Source organism: Rhinolophus sinicus, chromosome 4, assembly GCF_057876585.1.
Source record: "Rhinolophus sinicus isolate RSI-liver-muscle chromosome 4, RSI-T2T, whole genome shotgun sequence".
NCBI classification, from domain to species: domain Eukaryota; kingdom Metazoa; phylum Chordata; class Mammalia; order Chiroptera; family Rhinolophidae; genus Rhinolophus; species Rhinolophus sinicus.
Window position 1 is genome coordinate 78,592,744 of NC_142504.1, and position 21,428 is coordinate 78,614,171.

The following is a 21,428-nucleotide window of genomic DNA, read 5'->3' on the forward strand; positions in this document are numbered from 1 at the left end:
ATAAGGGGTTAGTATCCAAAATATATAAAGGACAGAAAAACAAATAATCCTATTAAAAAGTGGGCAGAGGAATTGAACATACATCTTTCCAAAGACATACAGAAGTACATAAAAAGATGCTCAGCATCACTAATTATCAGGGAAATGCAAATCAAAACCACAATAAGGTATCACCTCATACCTGTTAGAATAACTATTATCAAAAAGACTAGATAAATGCTGTCAAGGATGTGGAGAAAAGGGAACCCTGTTCATTACTGTTGGAAATGGAAACTGGTACAGTCACTAGGGAAGACTGTACAGAGTTTCCAGCAAGCCCACTTTTTGGCTATACATCCAAAGGAAATGAAACCATTATCTCAAAGAAGCATCCATACTCCCGTGTTCACTGCAGCATTATTTACAATAGCCAAGGTATGGAAACGACCTCAGTGTCCATCAATGGATGAATGAATCAAGAAAGTGGGGTGTGTGTGTGTACACACAATGGAATATTTATCAGTATTAAAAAAGAAGGAATTCCTGCCATTTGCGACAACATGGATGAACATGGAGGGCATTTACGCTAAGTGAAAGAAGCCAGACAGAGAAAGGCAAATACTGCATGGTATCACTTATATATGGAACCTGAAAAAAGAAGTCCAAGTCGTAGAAACAGAGTAGAAAGGTGGTTGCCAGGGGCTGGGAGTAGAGAAATAGGAAGACGTTGGTGAAAGGGGACAAATCTTCAGTTACAAGATAAATGAGATCTGGCGATCTGTGTCATATGGTGACTATAGGTAACACTGTGTTGTATAAATGAAATGTGCTAAGAGAGTAGAATTTAAATGTTATCAAAAAAAGGGGGGTGGAGGTAAGTATGTGAGGTGATGGATGTGACTGTGTTAATTAACTTGATAGGGAATTCTTTCACAATGTAAAGATATATCCAATCATTTTGATGTATACTTTGAATATCTTACCATTTTGTCAATTATTCATCAAAACAACCAAACAACCAATCTCATCTATTCTAAAGCAACCTTGCAGTATGGAATATGCAGATAGAAATACAATTGTTTCAAAACATCTTTCTTTAAAAATTTCATCAAGCACCTACTGTGTTTCCCTGAAAATAAGACCTAGTCAGACCATGAGCTCTAATGCATCTTTTGGAGCAAAAATTAATATAAGACCTGATCTTATTTTAATATAATATAAGACCCGGTCTTATGTAACATAAGACCGGGTCTTGTATAACATAATATAATATAAGACCGGATCTTATATAGCATAAGACAGGGTCTTATATTAATTTTTGCTTCAAAAGACGCATTAGAGCTGATGGTCTGGCTAGGTCTTATTTTCAGGGAAACACAGAATTCCCACTGCCCAGAGTTTATTCCTAATGGACATTTATCACAATGCACTGCATTTTCCTACCTCCTTCACTGGAATACAAGCTCCTTGAAGTCAAAACCCTCTTGTTTAAGATTCCCAATAGTTCACACAGCGAAATGTGAAAAAAGTAAATTATAAAGCAACATGTTCAAAAAATTCTAATTTTATAAAATACATGTCTTTTCGAAACCTAACACTTTCAGCCTGGCAAAAGGAAAGAATGAGAAAGCTAATAACCTTGCATCACAGAAATGGGACCACCTTACAACACAGTTGTACACACATTCATTATGCTAATCATAAAATGTACAAGAGAAAAGCAAAGTGTTAAGTGGCATAATAGAAAAAGTGGAGCAACACAATATGCTCAGGCTAGTCCAGTCCTAAGTTCTAGGGACAGTAAAGCATTATGGTTAAAAGAATGAGTTCTGAGCAGAAAGCAGAACGGTGGTTGCCAGGGGCGAGGGGACAGGGAATTAGTGTTTAATGGACACAGAGTGTCAATTCTGCAAGATGAAAAGAGTCTGTGGGTGATAGTGGTGATGGCATTACAACAATGTTATGTACTTAATGCCACTTAACTGTACATTTAAAAACGGATAAGATAGTAAATTTTATGTCACATGTATTTTACCACATTTTTTTTATTTTATTTTAAAGAAAAAGGACTGGGCTCTGAGATCAAATGTCCCTCACTACCTATTACTTGTGTGGCCATGAGTAAGTCGCTCACCTCTGTTTTTTATGAAGATTAATTAATTCATATAAAACACTTAGAACAGTGCCAGGCATAAGTTAAGGGAGCAGTAAATGTTAGTTATCTTCATTAATTATTAATAATACATGCAAGAGTTCCAAGTTCTCCAAGACTGCACAGAGGCAAGGAGGTTTCAAAGGCTGGGCTACTTTGCCCTGTCACCTGGGCAGCTGAGCTATAAAAATACTACTTAGACGGCAGCATGGCTTTCGAGTTCTGACCTTAAACGGGGAGGGAGGGGGGAAGGACATCTGCTCTACCTGGAGTCCCAGATGGCTGTCCTATCCAACCACCAAGACCACAGGAGTTCACTGCAGTAGTGACATGAGCCTATTCCACACAAACTCTGCTGTTTCTGGATCAGCTCTCTTCTGTATTCTGCATTTCACGTTGTTGCACACAATAGCAGGGTGAGGTTCATTTTAAAGGAATTCAAAGGATTTATTCGTTATAGGAATGAAGATCTTTACCTATAAGTTTGATTCTGGATCCCCCCCCCCCCCCCCCATGAACACCATTATAAGGACTATACAATGCTCACTGAGGAAATAAGAGATGTGCTGGGGGTGACAAGGCATTTTATCCCTTCCCCAATTATGGAAGATCAGATGGGAATCCTGGCCTAGGGACTTAATCTTTCAACTCTAAGCAACTCTCTGTATGTTATTATTTCTACACATATATCTCCCCGGGAAAATCGGACGTAAGTAGAATGGGACAGGAAAGTGTCTACTAGCCATTGGCTGCTCAACACTAGTTGGCTAGACAGTACATGAGTTAGCAAGACAGTGAAGAGCATAGTGTAAATTCTGGAGACCAAGGCATGAAGGACAACGTTTTATCATCAATTCAATGGGTAGATTATTTTTTTATCATTTGAGAAGCTCCTAAAAATCTAAAAGATTCTTTAAGTTCATTTTTGAAATTTAGAGTAATTTAAACACCTTTCTTCTTCCTTTTAGTAACTCAGAATGGAAACCTTCAAGAAAATATAAAGGCATATATCTGGGCAAAATGAGTGGAAGGGAAAGAAAAAGACCTGAGAGAATACACCCGGACTGCCACAAAAACAACCTCCACCTGTCAGAAGAGTATCACATGCTATTTTAAAATATAGCAACAGACTTGCAATTTTATTGCTTCTATTAGTCTGCAATTATGTTTAATAACCTTACACTTATTTTGTTAAAATCTACATTTTCTGGATATGGAATGAAAAACTCAATTACATGTCGTTCCCTCTGGGAAATGCACGGAGACACCATTTTTAGTTCCAATACAATGAAGTTTGGTATTGCATTCTCTAGATATTACATACAACTAATTAGTATTATGTATATTTCAGTAATAGGAAAGGCACTAATGCACATTATGAAAGTCAAGTTTCAGGAAGACACATTAGCTAGAATGCTTTTTATCACTGGGAGCTTCAGTCAGCTAGAAAATTAAATATTTATGCCAGGCAATTCGACCTTGTAACCCAGCTAAAAGCAAAGCTTAAATTTATCCATGCAAATGAATAGCAACCAATGATGAAACTGAAGAAACTCTTAATTGCAACTGCTTATCAGCCGATAAACTAAGACAAAAAAAGAGAGCATTATATAAACAACTGGAAGACAAAGGCCAAGTTTGTTGTCAACAGAAATGGAAAGTAGTTTATATATGTAAACTCTAGCATTCTAATGCCCAAATGTGCAAATATTTAAGATGTGGCTTATGGACAGAAACTCAACTTAGGTCTTAGGCTGGATCGGCCTGTTCTGCAGCCAGTCTGTGGGCAGTGTCCATACCCAGGTGCATGACCCACGTACTAAGTGGGTTTCTAGGCTCTTCAAGTGCTGACAGCAGTCTTTGCTCTGTCCCTTAGATATTTATTCTGGAGGATGAAGTTGGCAATGAATCCTTTCTCCACCACATCTTTACTGCCCGCAACTACCACTGATGTAAAAAGTCATCCTTCTTACATTTAAGGGCCTCGAAGAGACAAAGGTGTCTCCCATCTTGTGCTACTTGGTCTGCTCCCTCTCCACAAGACGTCTACCATTAGTTTATCACTGCCTAAGAGGTCCTTGCCATCTGAATACCAACCGATTATGTCCAAAGCAGTCACACTAGACATCACAAGACAGCCCTCCTGGTACCCCTCTGAATGAGCAGTCTAAAAAAAGCCTGCTGCCCTCACGCCTTCTGCTATTAGTTACACCACTGTTCCTCAACTCACACAGACCAGCCCAGGGGGAACAGGGGGCTGAGTGGAAGACACACACCCAGAAATGAAGGAACTATGGAGCAACAAAGGAATGTTTGTATGTGAACTGAACCACGCTATGGGCACCTTGGTGCAACCAATGGCAAAAACAGGGTGGAAAAGCTAAGAAAAGCTACGCGGAAAAAGGGAACAAAAAGTGTATTCCTTTTTTATTCTTCCTGTCTAGTAGCTGAGTCTTTCCAGAGTTGGGAGGCAGTGCCAGCCCTCTTCTGGAGGCATTTAACCAAAGGCTGGCTCTCCGCTACCTGGGAATATGAGAGGACAAGTGATGCTGGAAATCTTCACACTGTATTCACTCAAGGTACACAAAGACTGTCCAGCAATTCCCAGGCCGAGGTGCCTTAAGGGAATCGATGTCTGGATGTTCAACCTCCATACCTGCCCTTACCCATAAGAACTGACAGTCCAAGAATGCACCTGCATTGAAGATGTCATGTTATTCCTCTTTTCCCACTTCTCCGTTTACAGTCACCCTTCTGCTACTTATTATTTTAAAAAATATATACTTTGTACCATCCTGAATCATAGTATAGTATTCTTTCCCTGAAGCGTAAAAATCTTCAGGGCACCAAACGAAGGTAGGTTTAGAAATACAGTACTGGAATCAGTGGAGCCTCTTTTAATTAAGGCACAATTAATCTGCATGACTTTCCCTGTTTCAATTAAGGGAAAGACTTGATATCAGAAACGGCCTTCCAGCCATTTCTCCCACATTGGGATACTCTGATTTCAGATCATTGTAGAGTGAGGTGGTAGAGATGCTAAAATTTGCTTAACTACTGTTGCTTCTTCTGTCTCCCATCTCTCATCTCTCAAATATTTATAATGTACCAAAATTGTCAAGCTCCAAATCTTATCTAGATCTTTACTATGTTAGATTTAGAATTCAAAATGGGGATGTTGTCACAGTGACAGATGCTAATATGCTAATATGTTTCTCTGAATCCAAAAATACCATCACACTCCTGACAGTCAGTTGACCTGGGATGCGGCTGGGCGCGGTCTGGCCCTCTGGTTATGTGGCAGGGATTCTACATCATGTAAAAGAGCTAAATCTGAAATTTTGAGGGAAAAATTTTAAAGCTCCATGGTAAGATAAAATAACTTCATCAAAAAAGTATTATATTGGCAAAGATGTGTTTCAGTAAAAAATATTTCAATTTTGTCAACACTGCAAGATATACCTGAGTGACAGGAAACAGTTACCGCATCAGGAGTTAAGAGTCCTAGCATAGCTTCTCCAGTATGTTTCCTAGAGACTGAGATGCTTGCGACTCCAATAGAAAGTAACAAGGCTTTTTGCAAGTTAGGGTTTTGCAAATTTTTGTTTTCAATAACACTGAAAGAAGTCCTCATTGAGTTGTCAGCTTATGGATCATAAAAAATTATTTTTGATAATACATTACTATCTGATTTTTGGGCTACAGTTGGGAAAAGGTCAAAGAATTAAATGACATTGCTAGATAAAAACACAGAACTCCTACTCCCATCTGTCTATTAATATGAGCAAGGTTTCCTAATCCTTGAATCTATTAAAAAATAAGAACATAATTGTTACTGAAAATCCTGTCTCATTCTAGTGGTAGGTGATATTCATTTTCAGATACCTAAACCCAACTGAAACAATCAATTTTACAAATAACATTTTACCTTTTATGTTAATATTTTCATAAATTTTGTGATATTTGTTATTTTGACCGTTCGATTACTAATATTTTTAACAATAAGTTGGTGCAAAGAATGTTTTAGTACTAAAGTCTTATGGTCACAGGACATAAATTTAAACTTTTTAATTTTTATATGTGTTTTTGTGATAGCAAAGTATGATAAGGTAATCCATAAAAGACCTTCAAAGGTAAAACATTAAGTTAGGATAATATTCTATAGGAAATACGGAATGGAAATATGTGTTAAAGGAGCAAATGGAACTATAAACTTTTTAACTCTTCAAGAACAGCTTGCTCTTGTATCCAAATTTCTATGGTATTTGGTTCCACTGGAAAACTTTAAAAGAGTGATACAACGTTTTCATTTTAAAGAGCCAGTATTTATAATGTATCAGACCTTCTTCATCTCTTATAAAACTCAACACTAAGATTCTACGACCCTAAGATATTTAGCAAAACAGGGTCGGCACTTACACGGCCCCAGGCACAAGTGCCTACTCAAATTTTGCATCTAGGTGCCTTGCTCGTCTCACCCTTGTGCTGGCCCTGGTTTCCAAAGTCACTAAGTATGAACACCCCGCGACCTAACCTCTGGGTGAGCCCTGCTGAGAAATCCTAAAGGGATGGGACTGATGAGGAGGAAGAAAACAGGGGAAGCGTAGGACAATGGGATTATGGGATTAGAGTCCTTCAACAAAAAGACAACAGGAGTAAGGAAATAAGAAACAAAGGTTTCAAACTACTAACCAGTATCCATATTAATTCTGAGCTGGGAGTCTATTTGATAAAAGCTTCAATCACAGAGAGATTAGGATTAAATTCCAGTTATGTAAAGTATTCTTTTTACGTAGCATAATCCAAGATTTGGTAACATAATCCCGCCCAAAACAGACTGAGAGGAAAAAGGAAGGGTGTCATTAGTTTTGGAAATCTTTTTAGCAAAAAAAGCACAGCACAATGCGTACATATTTGGCAATGGAGGACACAGCGGCCCGTGAGCCTGGCTGGAGAAGGTGCTGCTGAGACACAGAGGTCCAGGATGACAAATGCCCGGAGAAGGTATTCTGACTTTCCTTCCTGATTAAGACAAAATGACACCTACACCATACCTGGCAGATAAGCATCTATCGAGTTATCAAACACCATGTGTTTTGAATAATGATACTATGCCATCAAACTATATCATCATAAAGGACAGGGGTTAATTTTAGAAAAAGTTGGGACTGGACCCCAGTTCAGTGTAGAACTGGGAGGTTTTGTCCTGCAGGAGGCTCACACTCCCCACTCGGATCTGGCACCCTCCTCACGTCGACAGAGATGTCTTAAAAAGCTATGGTTCAATACCCAATTCCCTCCACTACTTGTAAGACTTCTTATGAAAATACGAAACTAGGAATATGAAGCTAAGGCAAGAGCTAGCTGAAAGGTCTGTGCATCACTTGGTAACTGAGAGTTACCCACACAGCAAGGACCTGAAGTGAAGTGTTTGGATTATTAACACTAATAGAAACGTGTGATGGGGGATTTTTAAAAGTGATTCCACTGTGAATTTAAGTGCAATTAAAACTATGGATACTATTATTTTCCAAGTTTTGACCTACTTTCTTTTGGGGTGGGTGGAAGGAGGCAGATATTGGAAGGGTCAATACCAAAAATTATTTTTAAAAATTTAATCTAATTTTAATTTGCTTTCAAGATACTCTGTACTTTAAATCTCTTCTGTTGCCCAGCATTTACACCTTTTGATTGTGTGTTTCTCCTGCCTATGAGAAGAGATCCTATGACTGAGAGTGTCCAAAGAATATTTCCAAATGTTAGATGATTCCGTTTCAATCCACATTAATAAATATTCTTCCAGAATGATAGCCTCTTATAAAACCTCAGCAGAGAACACTTCCCAAAAATATTACTTCCCCTGCAGCTCTCTCTGTGATTTTATTCAGTCAGTGCTATAGATATGTTTCAAAATATCCCATGGTGCCCTTTCAACCCAAACAGCTCTGCTTTTAATAGCTTTATTTAATTATGATTCAGCATAGCATTTATTTGCACAAATAGTTCTGCACCTAAAAATAAAAGTAAACACATTCTTCTAGAGAAAGGCATATCTTTCAAAGAATGACAGGTACGATGCAACATAACATGATTTCCCATCATTCAAAAGAACTGTTAATCTCCATTTGGACAGAAGGCTTGCTCTAGACATAAACTAGAGAGATTCTTGGTAACTAGTCTGAACAAGCTCATGACACCACCACTAAATCTGACACCTAGTGAGATAAGAGATGGTAGGAGATAGACTCAAGCAAGTACTTTCCACAATGGCCCAAAAGACTAAACCACATCTGAGGTTTCTGCACAAACTCTGTCAACAAAATAGCCTTGGACTGATTGATATGGTCCCAATTCTACAATAATGGTGGGTTTCATTCATTGGCAGGTTGTAAAACCAATTTAATGAGCTGAAATCACCATGAATTCAACATAACAGAAAATATCATTTGTTGTAACGATGACTATTCTTTTGTGAAAGTGGTTTTAATTTAAGCATACATACATATTTGCATCCTTGATCACAATGGTGAATATGTTTACTAAGGGTTTGAACAATACTGACTCTGTATGTGAATAAATATTAATTTTTGTCCTGAAAATATCAGTTCCAAAGGGACAAAAATGTACAATTAACATCTTATTTAAGAACATATACATTTGGTTTGTCCTGATGAATCCTAATAGAAATAGGATTAGAGCCCTAGGTCTTCTGATTCTCAGGTGTAACTAGCTGTTAATAATAATACAGAGTTCTAACAAACCAGAGACTATCCTAGACATTTTACAAAAACTATCTTATTAATTGCTCAACATACCTATAAGGAACAAATTATTCTCCTAATTTTACACAGGAGGAAACGCTACTCAGGGAGGTACGGCGACTTGCGCAGGGTCTCATAGACAGGAAGTGGCAGGGCTGGGATAAATCACACCGCATTCAGGTACAGAACTTAGCTGAATTGCTCTCCACACAGTAGGATCAGAAAACATCTGTTTTAAATGAGTGCTTCTGGGATTAGCTCCTGGGAAATCACATTTAGGAAGTCTCAGTGACATTACCCCAAGCAGAGAACCGGGACATGAGAAAAATGCCAAAGTGGGCACATCACCAGCTGAAAGGATTTCAAGCACCAGAGTGAAAATGTGTAGTGACTACACTTCTCAGTGTGGGAAACCTCTTGGAATACTCCCAGCTGCACACTAGAATGCAAAATTTACAAAGGTAACATCCAGGCAGACTCTTTAGCAGCTCAGGACTCATGTTTTTAAGTTTTCATCATTCTAGTTGGTCAAAGGTCATGCAAGAGGAATTGACAGGACTTTACTCAAAATTCTAGCCTGACTGACGTCAGGACGGTGATGTGGGCTGCTATTTTAAAGGGAATCCAAGGATTTACATAATAATAAATTTTGCCCTCCCCCAAAAACCAGATCCACCTGCACAACTCAACAGAGACATATTCCAAATACACCATGTTCCTAATGCACCACACTTACAAATTCAAACTGCAAAAACTTGCTTTGTGCACAGAAGTCTAAGTGAAATTATAGTCTATACCATAGGGAGTCTGATCTTTCTCAAGAAATCTCTGGGTAATTCTATGGGGCAACAAAAATGAGGTTTGACAACAGGAAAAGAGCATTTTCTTTTCCTGTTTTCTTACAATGAAAAGTCACCTTAAAGCCACACTAAATGTCACCAAGCGTGGTTCAAATTCTGTGAGGAAAACTGAATATAAGATTTTTCCCAATTTCGGATTCTCAAAAGTTTCCATTAACATTGCTATTGACGAAACACATATCTGCTTAATGTTATATTACAAAATTAATAGTTAATTTACCATTCCAATACATTTTCTCAGGATGCTCCAGATACTGAAGTCATTTCTGGAAAACATAGGGGAGGGCAAGCTTGTTCTGAAAAAAAGAAAAGAAAAAGAAAGATTTAACTTTAATGTCATTGATATTGGGAAGGAAAAAATATTGTCACTAACACGAGAGTCACAGGCATACATGCATATACCTTTAAAATGTGCATCACAGATAAGGTAAAGCAAGAGTCAATATGGGGTTGTAACCTTGTTCACTGCTATTTTTGCCCCTGGAAAGTTTCACAGCAGACCAGCTGGCCCTATGTTGTCAGTATTGTTCTCATTTGAATTCTCCCAGGTCTCCTCAGTTGGTGTCTAGCTGTTTGGACCACCTCAGAGGGACGCTGTCATTTCATCTGCTGGCATATCTGACCCCGTTGTTCGGTTTAAGACACACCTACCATATTCTGATACTTAATATTTTACTCTGGCTGTTAAATAATGTAAACAAAATGCCATCACAGAGCCCAGCTGAAGGTTTTTAAGAAATGAAGTGGGAAAATGCAAACAAAACTAGGAAAGGCAAAGTAAAATTTAGGCCCTGTATCACATACATTAGGACTTTCCCAAAGACAGTAAGAATGAACAAAATTTAGCAACTCTGGATATATTGAAAAACCCCTTAGAAATTCACCTCTACAAAAGGAGCATTTTCCAAGCTTCTGCAGGGGGTTGGAAGTAGCCAGGAGGATGGTGGCTGTCTGAGGCAGAGTCTATGGCTTCAATGAGCAGTACCTCTGAGCTCAGGCATGCTGAGCCAGGTGTGGCCTGCAGGAAGCCAACCCACCTTCCACAGACCACAAGGGCTGTACGACCAGGGGGAGAAATGAGAGGTGCCCAGACAGTTTTCTGAAATTTCATTATAATGCACTCTTGCCTGTTACCTCAGGTTATAGCAAGAGATGCTGGTTTTCCAGCTGCCGTTTAAAAAATACTCATGTCACCAAAATATTAAAGAAATTATTTAAAAACATAAAATTTATCTTCTAAAGAACCTCTCTTCTAGAAAACTAAATGAATGAATTTGGGTTATAGAAGTTAACAAAATTTTAAGGCTCTAAATAAATAATAATATTCTTAAAACCTCCATGGTAAAATTCTTCTGGTTGCTTTTTCTTTTTTAGGAACACACACTGCTCATTTGGCAGATCTGTCATCTAACCAATCTGCTGGATAAGTGGCCACAGATGGTATTTAAATCACGGTCTCCTCAATCCAAGACTATCAATCTCTGTGACTTGAACAACGGAACACAGGAATAGGATGCCATTATCTACCATTTGCATGTAAAATGCAGTTTTAGAGATGTATGTAAACTAAATTTTTCATCTCCTGTCTATGAAAGTAAGTCAGAAATATAACATACACCTAGGAAGTTGTGAGCCTGAATAAGCTTTGTGAAGACCAAATGAGGCGCTGTAATTCCCCCCAACAAATGCCTAAAATGTATATGTTACTACATTGATTAAAGGCAAGAGCAGCAAAAGGGCAAGAAAAGCAAGAAATATTTTGGAAGCAAGACAGCAGAGGAGACATTCAAGCTTTATTTTTATTCTCAACTTAGAAATCATCACAGGATTGCCAGCCAAGAATCATACCCAGGAATATCGTATACTCATTTTTATGCACATAACCCTCAGTGGTGTCTTATGAAAATGTAGTCATCACTCATTTATGAGGAGGCCAGGTTATCTGCAATATTGTAATCTATTCTAGGACACAATCAAAAAGCAGAGGTGAAAGGGATTGTGAAAGGTAAAGGACCATCACAGAGCCCATGCTATTTTCTTGTGCAGGACAGGCAGAGTCAAACTCAAGCCCTCCCTCAGACCACATGTGTGCAATAAACTGATCAGGCGCAGCAAGAGAAACGCGGGCCTAGCCCAGGACAAATACACAATGCAGAAGTCAGCACAGTCAATGATCTCAGGGTTACTGACTGCAGCCGAAGTCAACAGCACAATGAGGCTGCCAAAGAAGGCAGGTGCAACCTCAGACTGACAGAACGAGAAGAGCAGCCAGAACACTCCCAAGGGCAACTCTGCAGTGGTCAGAGCAGAGCTAGGGTTCAGATCCACATGCTACTTTAAAAAGGAACTTTAACACCCCCACTCAGGAGGACTTATCAGAGACGAGGCAAAGGTATCAAGAAAACAAGTCAGGCAATGGCTCAAGAAAAATGTGTAGTCTAGAAGAAACAAAAGAACTTTGAGATCTGGGGAACAGTGGGCATGAGAGAGGTCTTGGGGTAAAAGAGGATGGGGCTAGGTGTGTAGAAGTAATAACACCTCCATAATCCCACACCACCACCACCTCCACCACCACCACAACCACCACCACCAGCATTCCCTATGCGCCTATGCCTGCTTGGTTTTTCTCCACAGCACTGATCAACATGTGATATGCTGTAGGGTCTCTTGAGTATTTGCTGAGGATGGCCCCCAAAACGATAGGCAAGTTCCCTGAGAAGTCATGTTTCATCTGCTGTTATATCCCTGTTGCCTAGAACAATGCCTAACAGAAAGACGGAGTTTATTTCATGAATGAACTTCGGAATTTCTAAGACCTTTTAGCACACATTATCTCTTTCAGTAAGAATTTGGTTTTGTCTGTGCTACTCAAAAGATAAGCATTTGGACCATTGATGGGAGTTACAGGACAGCTAACATTGAGCCCTGTCTTATAATTAATTCCAAAAATGGGAGAAGAGAGAGTCTTAGTAAGGGAGGGTTTAAAACAGAGACTGGAAGATCCTTTTTGGTCACCACCCAAAAAGGCATTCCTGCGCCCGGTGGGAAGTTGGTCTAGATCAGCGAGGGCCAGGATCTTGCTAAGCGTCCGACAGAGAACAGGACAGACCCCCACAACAAAGAATTATCCAGACCCAAATGTCAATAGGGCCAAAGCTCAGAAAATCTGGCATAGAAATACAATGAGAGTTTACAAATAATCTTAAATTTTGTAGTGGCTATATTAAAAAAGTAAAAAGGAATAACATTAATTAATTTTAATAATGTATTTTACTTAATCCAATATATCCAAAATATTAGCATGTCAATACCTAATCAATGTAAAAAATATTAATGATATTTTATATTTTCCCCATACTAAGACTTCAAAATCCAGTGTGTTTCACACTTAGAGCACATCTCAATTTTGCTACTAAGTTTTCAACGAAGTGAAATTAGTCCTACCAAAACAATAATGTTTAATGGAAACACATCCTTATACTAGTTCATTTTTAGTTATATTAATATAATCACTTATATTAATTGCATATTACATAAGACTGAAAATTCAGTTTCTCAGTCACACTAACTATATTTCAAGTGCTCAAAAGCCACAGGTGGCTAGCAGCTACTATTGAACATATGAATTTCCGTGATTACTTCTGAAAACAAAAGAACAGAACTGCTCTCAGATTGTGGGGGAACAGCAAAAAATTGCTCAAGTATAGGAGGCTAAAGTCAATGACAGACAAAAGAGTCCAGAACCTAATCATGAAGAAAATGCTAAAACTTCTGTATCATTATTTTAGAGAAGTAGAGGGAATAAAATTTTTACAAAATTAGATAGATTTGAAATTTTAAAAAATGATTTATACTGAAAAGGATACATTTCAATATTTAAAATTTTTCTCCCCACAAACACGAAAAAAAAACAGAGCAGCAATCAGAATTTTCAGGCTGAAACCAAAGATAAATTATTCTCTTCCCTTGGAGTTGATCTGAGAGTCATTATCCTGAATTCTATGCTTCCTTTTTTTTCTCCACACAGAGGAAAAAACACCCTGTACCAGGGACTGAGAGTGATATGTCCTGGTTCTATTTTCAACCATACAGATGACATTCTGACTATTTACACAACAACACAATAACTGGTTTTTTCACGAAAAGCCCTATCACAGTTGTTTGTTCGATGTGACACAAATGGCTCTGCTTGTTATCCCACCATTATTCCCTGCCCCACAGTGTTGTAGACAGACCTCAAACTGAACCAAATTAATTTATGAAGTGTGACTGACAAATACTGTACTAGAATCCTTCTTATTCTGAAAAAAGTACGAGTTAAGGAGATCACTATCTCCCAAATCTGTAACATGTTTTTGAATTGCAGAAACTATATGTAAGGCTCATCTTGACAGAGCCTGTCAAATTCCCGTGACCTGCCCACATGCTCTTAGTCCACCTGCGGGATACCGGGCCACTGCCTTCCAGCTCCTGCTCCATGGATTACTAGGTTAAACACACAACACTGTATGCTCATGAGAAAAAAGAGTAGAAAATGATCATTAAACAAAGGCAGGCAAAATTAAGCATCAGCTGGAATTAGCTATCAGGTGTTTCATGCTTTTCAGGCTTGCGTTTTAATATTCATGAGGCCACGTGAGCTCTTCTGGGTTTTGCATACGGGCATGAGTGTACTCTACTGAAATACCATTATACTTGAGTCGGGGTTCTTTTTCATAGAGGATTCGTATAAAAGAACCGTGGGATGGGATGGGAGCCAGGGCTACAACGAACACTCTTACCACAGTCTGTCTGTACAACCTGGGGCAAACCTCCAAGGCAGCTACACGGCCGTACAAGTCACCTTATTTGGCATCTATACCAAGAAAAGTAATGCCCGGGACAATTACAATCACTCAGAAGCAAGTTTTTGCTTCCTTACCTGTATATCAGTTTTAAAGAATTTTAAAAATTCTGTTATTTTTATGAAATACAAACATATTAAGATAAAAACACTCATACTCCTCGGTGATATATCATTTGCCCACTGACTTAGCTTCTCACTTTATAAGAGCTCTTTGTATATTATAAATACTTTATTTACCACCTATACTTTTTCCAAGTCTAACGTTGGTCTTCTGATTCTGTATGTAGTATAATTTTCCAAACCAAATCTATCTACCTGGGAAGACTATACATGTTATGATCAAAATCTATATGTGAAACTTTAAAAACAGTTATCTTTCAGTATTTTCCCTATGGACTAAATAAAAACACTTTGTCATTGATTCTATTAATAGTCACTCCAGAAATAAAGGTAACTCTCTTAAATCATAACATTTTATAATCTGATTCTTAAATTTTTAGAAATTCAAGTTCTACATCAAAACCAAGATAATATACAACAACAAAAATAATCTTCTCAAGCATTTACCACATGGAAGTAAACATAAATGGGAAAAAAGAATGTAGTTCATTTTTCAAATTATAAAATAATATATTACATAACAAATGAAATAATCCACACTAAAGAATAAGCTTTTCGTGAGGGTAAAGGGGGTTAAATATATGATGGCAGGAGAACTGCCCCTGTGGGTGAACACACAACATCATACATAGATGATGTATTGCAGAATTGTACATTTGAAACTGATGAAATTTTACTAACCATTGTCACCCCAATAAATTTAATTAAAAAGAAAAAAAAGAGCAATAAAAAAAAAAAAAAAGAACAAGCTCTTCATCTATTCCCATCTCCAATACCAATATAACAGCCTGGAATGCTCCCCTTCCGTACTTTTCTCCCTGCACAGGCAGATAAAAGTATGTATTTTTAATTGAAATATTACACTCCACTTCACATTGTTCTATCACTAAATAATAATATACTAAGGACAGCCCTTCAAGTTGACAGACATAAGTGTATCTATCTTTTCAATACCTTTATGCACAGGTAACCATGCATATAAGTGTAACTTTATGTAAGTAGCATATCATGCATGCTGGTCTTATTTTTGATGCAGTCTTTACCCCTGAGTTTTGTTCTTTTTGCTTTCCAACACACTTCCCCATTTCTGCCACTGTACTATACTGTAACCCATGTTAAAAATCTGATATGTATTTTTCTATACTTTTCTACATTTTCTCAAGTCACAAATAGAACATTCCTGTGTGCGCATACAAAGGAGTTTTCTGAGTTGAAGATTCCAAAATAGAATACCAGTTATATACACTTCTCTGTGGTTTGCTTTTCCCATTCAATACTTCGTGGAAATTTGTTCAAGTCAAATGGTAAACTAATTCTTTCAATGAATGAATATTCCAAGATAAGAATACGATATATCAGATATACATTTTGCCATTCTCCATGAAAGGCATTCACTGTTCTCATTCTTTTGTCAAAACAATGCAGCAAAAACATCTTACTATATTATACTCTTATTTAAATGTTACGCTTTCATTTCCATGGGACAGAGTACCAGGGGTATGATTGCTGGGTCAGAAAGTATCTCTATTTTACATTTCCATGGATGTTGCCCGATAACTTTCTCAAAAGGTTTTAACAGTTTCGTATTTCACCAATAATTTATGAGAGCACTTTTTCCCACATCACCTGCAGCAATGGTGTCAAGAGGTATTCTTACCCACGCGTTGCCAGTCTGACTACTAGAAAGTAATATCGCATTGCTATTTTATTTTGCTTTTCTTGACTACTAACGAGTTAGACCATCTTTTCATATGTTTAATGACAATTTAGGTTTACACATCTGTAAACTGTCTCTTTACATACATTTTTTTTGAAGATTTTATTGGGGGAGGGGAACAGGACTTTATTGGGGAACAGTGTGCACTTCCAGGACTTTTTTCCAAGTCAAGTTGTCGTCTTTTCAATCTTAGTTGTGGAGAGTACTGTTCAGCTTCAAGTTGTTGTCCTTTCAGTCTTAGTTGTGGAGGGCGTAGCTCAGCTCGAGGTTCAGTTGTCGTTGCTAGTTACAGGGGGCACAGCCCACCAGCCCTTGCGGCAGTTGAACCCGCAACCTTGTGGTTGAGAGGACGCGCTCCAACCAACTGAGCCATCCGGGAGCTCAGCAGCAGTTCAGCTCAAGGTGCCGTATTCAATCTTAGTTGCAGGGGGCGGAGCCCACCATCCCTTGTGGGACTCGAGGAGTCCAACCCGCAACCTTGTGGTTGAGAGCCCACTGGCTCATGTGGGAATCGAACTGGCAGCCTTTGGAGTTAGGAGCACGGAGCTCCAACCGACTGAGCCACCGGCCGGCCCCCTCTTTACATAATTTATAAACACTAGATTTTTTTCTGTCAATTTGTAAGGATTTGTTGCATATGATATTAATTTTTTGTCTTTTATTAATCTTTTATTTAGATTGCAATTGAATTCTTTAAGTGACCAAACATATATGCGTACGTCTATCTCAAGACCCTACCTCTACATGAAAATAGCTAGAAACCTTTAAGGTGATTGTCCTTGTTTGTTCGTAGTGGGCGACCTGTGATTACAGTAGAAAAGTCTTATGCCCTCTCGCCTGAATGCCTTTCACAATGGGCCTGTGAATTCGTAGCCCAGTTCCCTTTCTTTCTTTCTTTCTTTTTCTTTCTTTCTTTTTTTTAATTTAACAATTATTTAATGAATAAAATATTATGACAGGGTATGTATTTCGACCAGTCTCAAGGTTTCAGGGAGAAGTTTCTTTGTTTAGGGTGTTGTGAAAACCCATTATCCTGAAACACCCTTTCATTAGTAATACATTCTGATCTTCTCTTTTGAATTTTACTTTTATTCTGGCATTGCCCCCTCCCCTTTTTTTATTAGTTTCAGGTGCACAAAACAATGTAATAGTTAGACATTTATCATTTATATCCCTCACAGTGATAATCCCCCTATCCCCATGCACTATCCCTCTGACATCACACACAGCCATTACATTTCCACTGTCTCTATTCCTAATGCTGTACTCTGCTTCTTGTAAATATATATAAACTTATAGTTGACATTCATTATTGTTCAGCTTCAGCTTCAGGTGTACAGTGCAGTGATCAGGCATCTACATCTTCCCTGAGGTGGTCTCCCTAACGAGACAAGTGTCATCGGATACCCTACAAAATCTTGACAACATTATTGATTACATTCCCCAAATTGACTTTCGTAACCCTGTGGCAACCTTGTGGTTATTGACTGTGGGGATTAGAAAGCCCAGTTCCCTTTCTTACAAAACAGTGGAGCTCTCTTTCCAACATTTCTGTCACCCACGCTTCCAGGAATCTTAATAATCTACATTTTTCTTTAGCTTCATTCCAGCTTCTATCTCCTTTAAAAACACCCTTGATCATTGATCTGTATGCTTCAGGAAAAGTTCGGTTTTTTTTGTGTTTTTTTTTTTTAAAGTAACATTTTCACAAATGCTCTGACATCACACTATCACTGAGCTAACTGTAAATGAGTTCTATCAAGATGAAGTGTTTGAAAACTAACAGCTAATATTTAGTGTTTACTCCATTGTAGACCCTGTGCTAATCCCTGAATATGCATCATCTCACTTAATTCTCAAAATAATCCTATAAACTAAGCACTCATTAAATAACTTGTCAATGGTCACAAACTTAATGAGTGACAGAAACTGGAATCCTTTAAATCCAGATCCTGAGCTCTTGGGTTTGAGCTGACTACCACTTTGCATAAACTTGGACAAGTAATTAACTATTCCAAGCCTCAGTGTTTCTTTCTACTTAGAGAATGACAGTACCATTTCATATGGTCATGGTGAGCTTTCAATGAGACAATGACTATAGAATAGTGCTTTTTAAACTTTTAGACCTATTCACTGGTGGTTTTGTAAACTCAATTTAAGGTTCAAATAACCAGCAATTTAAAAAATGAAACAGAATACATGCAACAAGGATAGGTATTGTAAATGAAAATTCTGTTCCAATTATACACACAGCCCTGTGTGTGTGCACTACATGGTCAAATATAAAAAATATACAGTTTTTTATTCTGGGACTTTATATCAGTGATATAGAACATTCAGCTCAGTGCCTGGCAGGTAGAAACTCTCAAAATAGAGTGAGTATTGACATTAATTATTAGTTAATTATTTCAGGGGAAACCATCTCATTTTTCTGAGTTGTGAAAGATTTGGTACTACTACTACTTTCTGGAGGAATAATTTACTAATTAGTTTCAAAAGATGAGCCAGAAATATGGCTGTTTATTGAACAATATTCATAACTGTATACAAGCTTGCATAGAGAAACAGGTAAGAATTACTTCTATTACCCAAAGGCAAGCAGACTATGAAATGTTTTGACACTTGCGTTATTTCTCCCTGGTAAGGCATTACACAGGATGATAGACATTTAGCCAGTGGTCTCACTTGTAATCAGATACCAGTAAAGCCGGAGGTTATATTTGGAACTTCAGACCCTGGCCCCAGAACCTCTGTTTAGGAGGTGGGGGAATCTTAAACAAAGATTCTTTAAATAGATTGCAGTTAAGGCACAAAGAAGCAACTTGGGAGGAGCTCTGACTTCCTAAAGTTCCTTTCTTTCTTGTCATTTAATACTTCTTAGCTATTCTTTGTTTTACTGTCATATGACCTGTGTGAAGTGCTAAAACAACTCTGTCCAAATAGCATTTTTCATTTAATTGAAATGATGAAAGAGAATATACTAATAAATCCCAAATTTAATTTTATTGTGCTTTAAACATTCCATTGACATTATTAAATAGTATTAACACTAAGTTGATGGCACTTCCTTTCACCAAATACATCCTTAGGGAGAGACTTTAAGCCTCTCCCCTCCATTCAGGCACTTACTAGGGAAACGATCTCAAACTCAAAGATGCTGTCAGCAGTGGGATTTTAAAAACAATTCCAATGCTCGGATTTAAAACACTGTGGTTGGCCAATAATTTCACAATTCTTTATTTTCCCTATCTTCCTCCTCTCTGTTATTTTTGTACAGAACTGCCACTCACTGGACTGTAACTCCCCAAGGTTCTCTGCCTCCCACACTGCAGAACATTTTGCAAGCATCAGGTTCTCAATGTTTTCAAACAAATGGTTTTACCTAACATCTCTTTAAGTTAAAAAAGGCCAAAGGAAAAAAAACAACACGAGAGATATGGATTAGTGAGGTATAAAGAAGACAAATCATCAAATTTTCTGTCTCTAAGTCATTCTTAGGAAATTCAAAATCAAATTCCTTTACAGATTTTCACTTGCACTTCATAATTCCACATTTGTTCATGTTACTAAATATTTTGAAAGAATCATAACTTTAAGTAGGAAGATATTCATTTGTATATTTTGAAAATTAAAAGAACACCCTATTTTTAATCTCTGATTCAAGATCAAAAGAATGAACTAAAAATCTAAGAAAATAATTTCATAGACAAGCAGACTTCAAATATATCTATAACTGTAATACTGAAAATCTATGTGTACACGTGTATATATAGAATTATGTATTTTGTACTTGTATGTGTATATCTATTTGCAGTTATTAGATACTTATCACCTCTTTTCTCAACTATCAAATTCATTCCCTCTCCCCCAAATTTTCTCCCACAATTCCCAATTTAAATGTAATCCAATGAACATAGATTGTATCTAAATCTAATCATCTTTAATTTTGATTGCACTATTGATGTTTAATAAACATCTAAGTTGAAGTAGTCTTACAAATTAGGAAGCCATTAGAAACAACTATAAAATAAACCTATATTCAATAAATTGAAGATTAGATTTTAAAATGGTGTTACAAGAATAAACTATAGTAATAAAAAGTCTTATTTCATTTTCATAAATTATGTGTAATCTTACTTGAAACAATCTTTACATAGTTCATCTGGAATAAAGTTTACAAGTCTACTCTTTTAAAAAGGTTGAAAAGTAAACGATGTGTGGAGAAGCCTAGTAATGTCACCACTGATGGGTAAATATATTCTTACTTACAAGTCACGTGAAAATTATCCAGTTCCATTTTTAGAAATTAACCACTCCTCTCTATCTCTTCTTCCTCCTAGTTAGTACAAAGAACCATAGAGAATGTAACACTACTATTCATTCTCCACTCATTCATTGAAAACATACAAGGCTGTTGTTGCAGATTTACTTAAATTCCTATTACCATTAGATTCTAAGCTCTGTTGAACCTGCAGTCAGAACACAGCATGTACTCAGTATATGCTGCGGAGATAATAAAACTTTATGCCAGTTGATTTTCTATTAATTAGGGATCTGGCTTGAGTAAACTGTCCCATATAACACAAAATAACTTTTCCATAGTAACAATTTAAAAAGGCTATATATTTACCTTGAGAAATTAAATTTTATGTCATTTTCATCAAAAGATATTGATGAAGTTACCTCAAAGCATAATATCATCGGTGATACCAGAGAGATCAAATAGTGGTTAAAATTTGGGGTAGGCAAAGATTTCTTAGAGAAGATACACACAAAAAAGCCATAACATAAAGGACAACTGTTATGAAGTAGACTTCGACAAAACTTAAAACTTCTGTTCTAAATAAATAAATAAAATATTAGATCTATACTATACTACATATAAAAACTAAAAAATAAAAACTTCTGTTCAAAGATATTAAAGATATCTGTTCATTATTAAGTAAATGGAAAGGCAAGCTACAAACTAAGAGAAAATATGTGATACATATAT

At 37.2% G+C, this 21,428-nt stretch overlaps 1 protein-coding gene across 7 annotated transcripts in view; it reads right to left on the reverse strand.

Annotated features, from left to right (window-relative positions):
* The window catches only part of OSBPL1A (oxysterol binding protein like 1A), a 210,833-nt gene that overhangs the window by 21,127 nt on the left and 168,278 nt on the right, over window positions 1-21,428 (reverse strand). For all 7 annotated transcript variants that reach the window (XM_019741214.3, XM_019741215.3, XM_088797939.1 and 4 more), the window contains one exon: window positions 9,973-10,048. In XM_019741214.3, coding sequence (XP_019596773.2) covers window positions 9,973-10,048 — 76 coding nt within the window. The remainder of the gene's footprint in view (window positions 1-9,972; window positions 10,049-21,428) is intronic.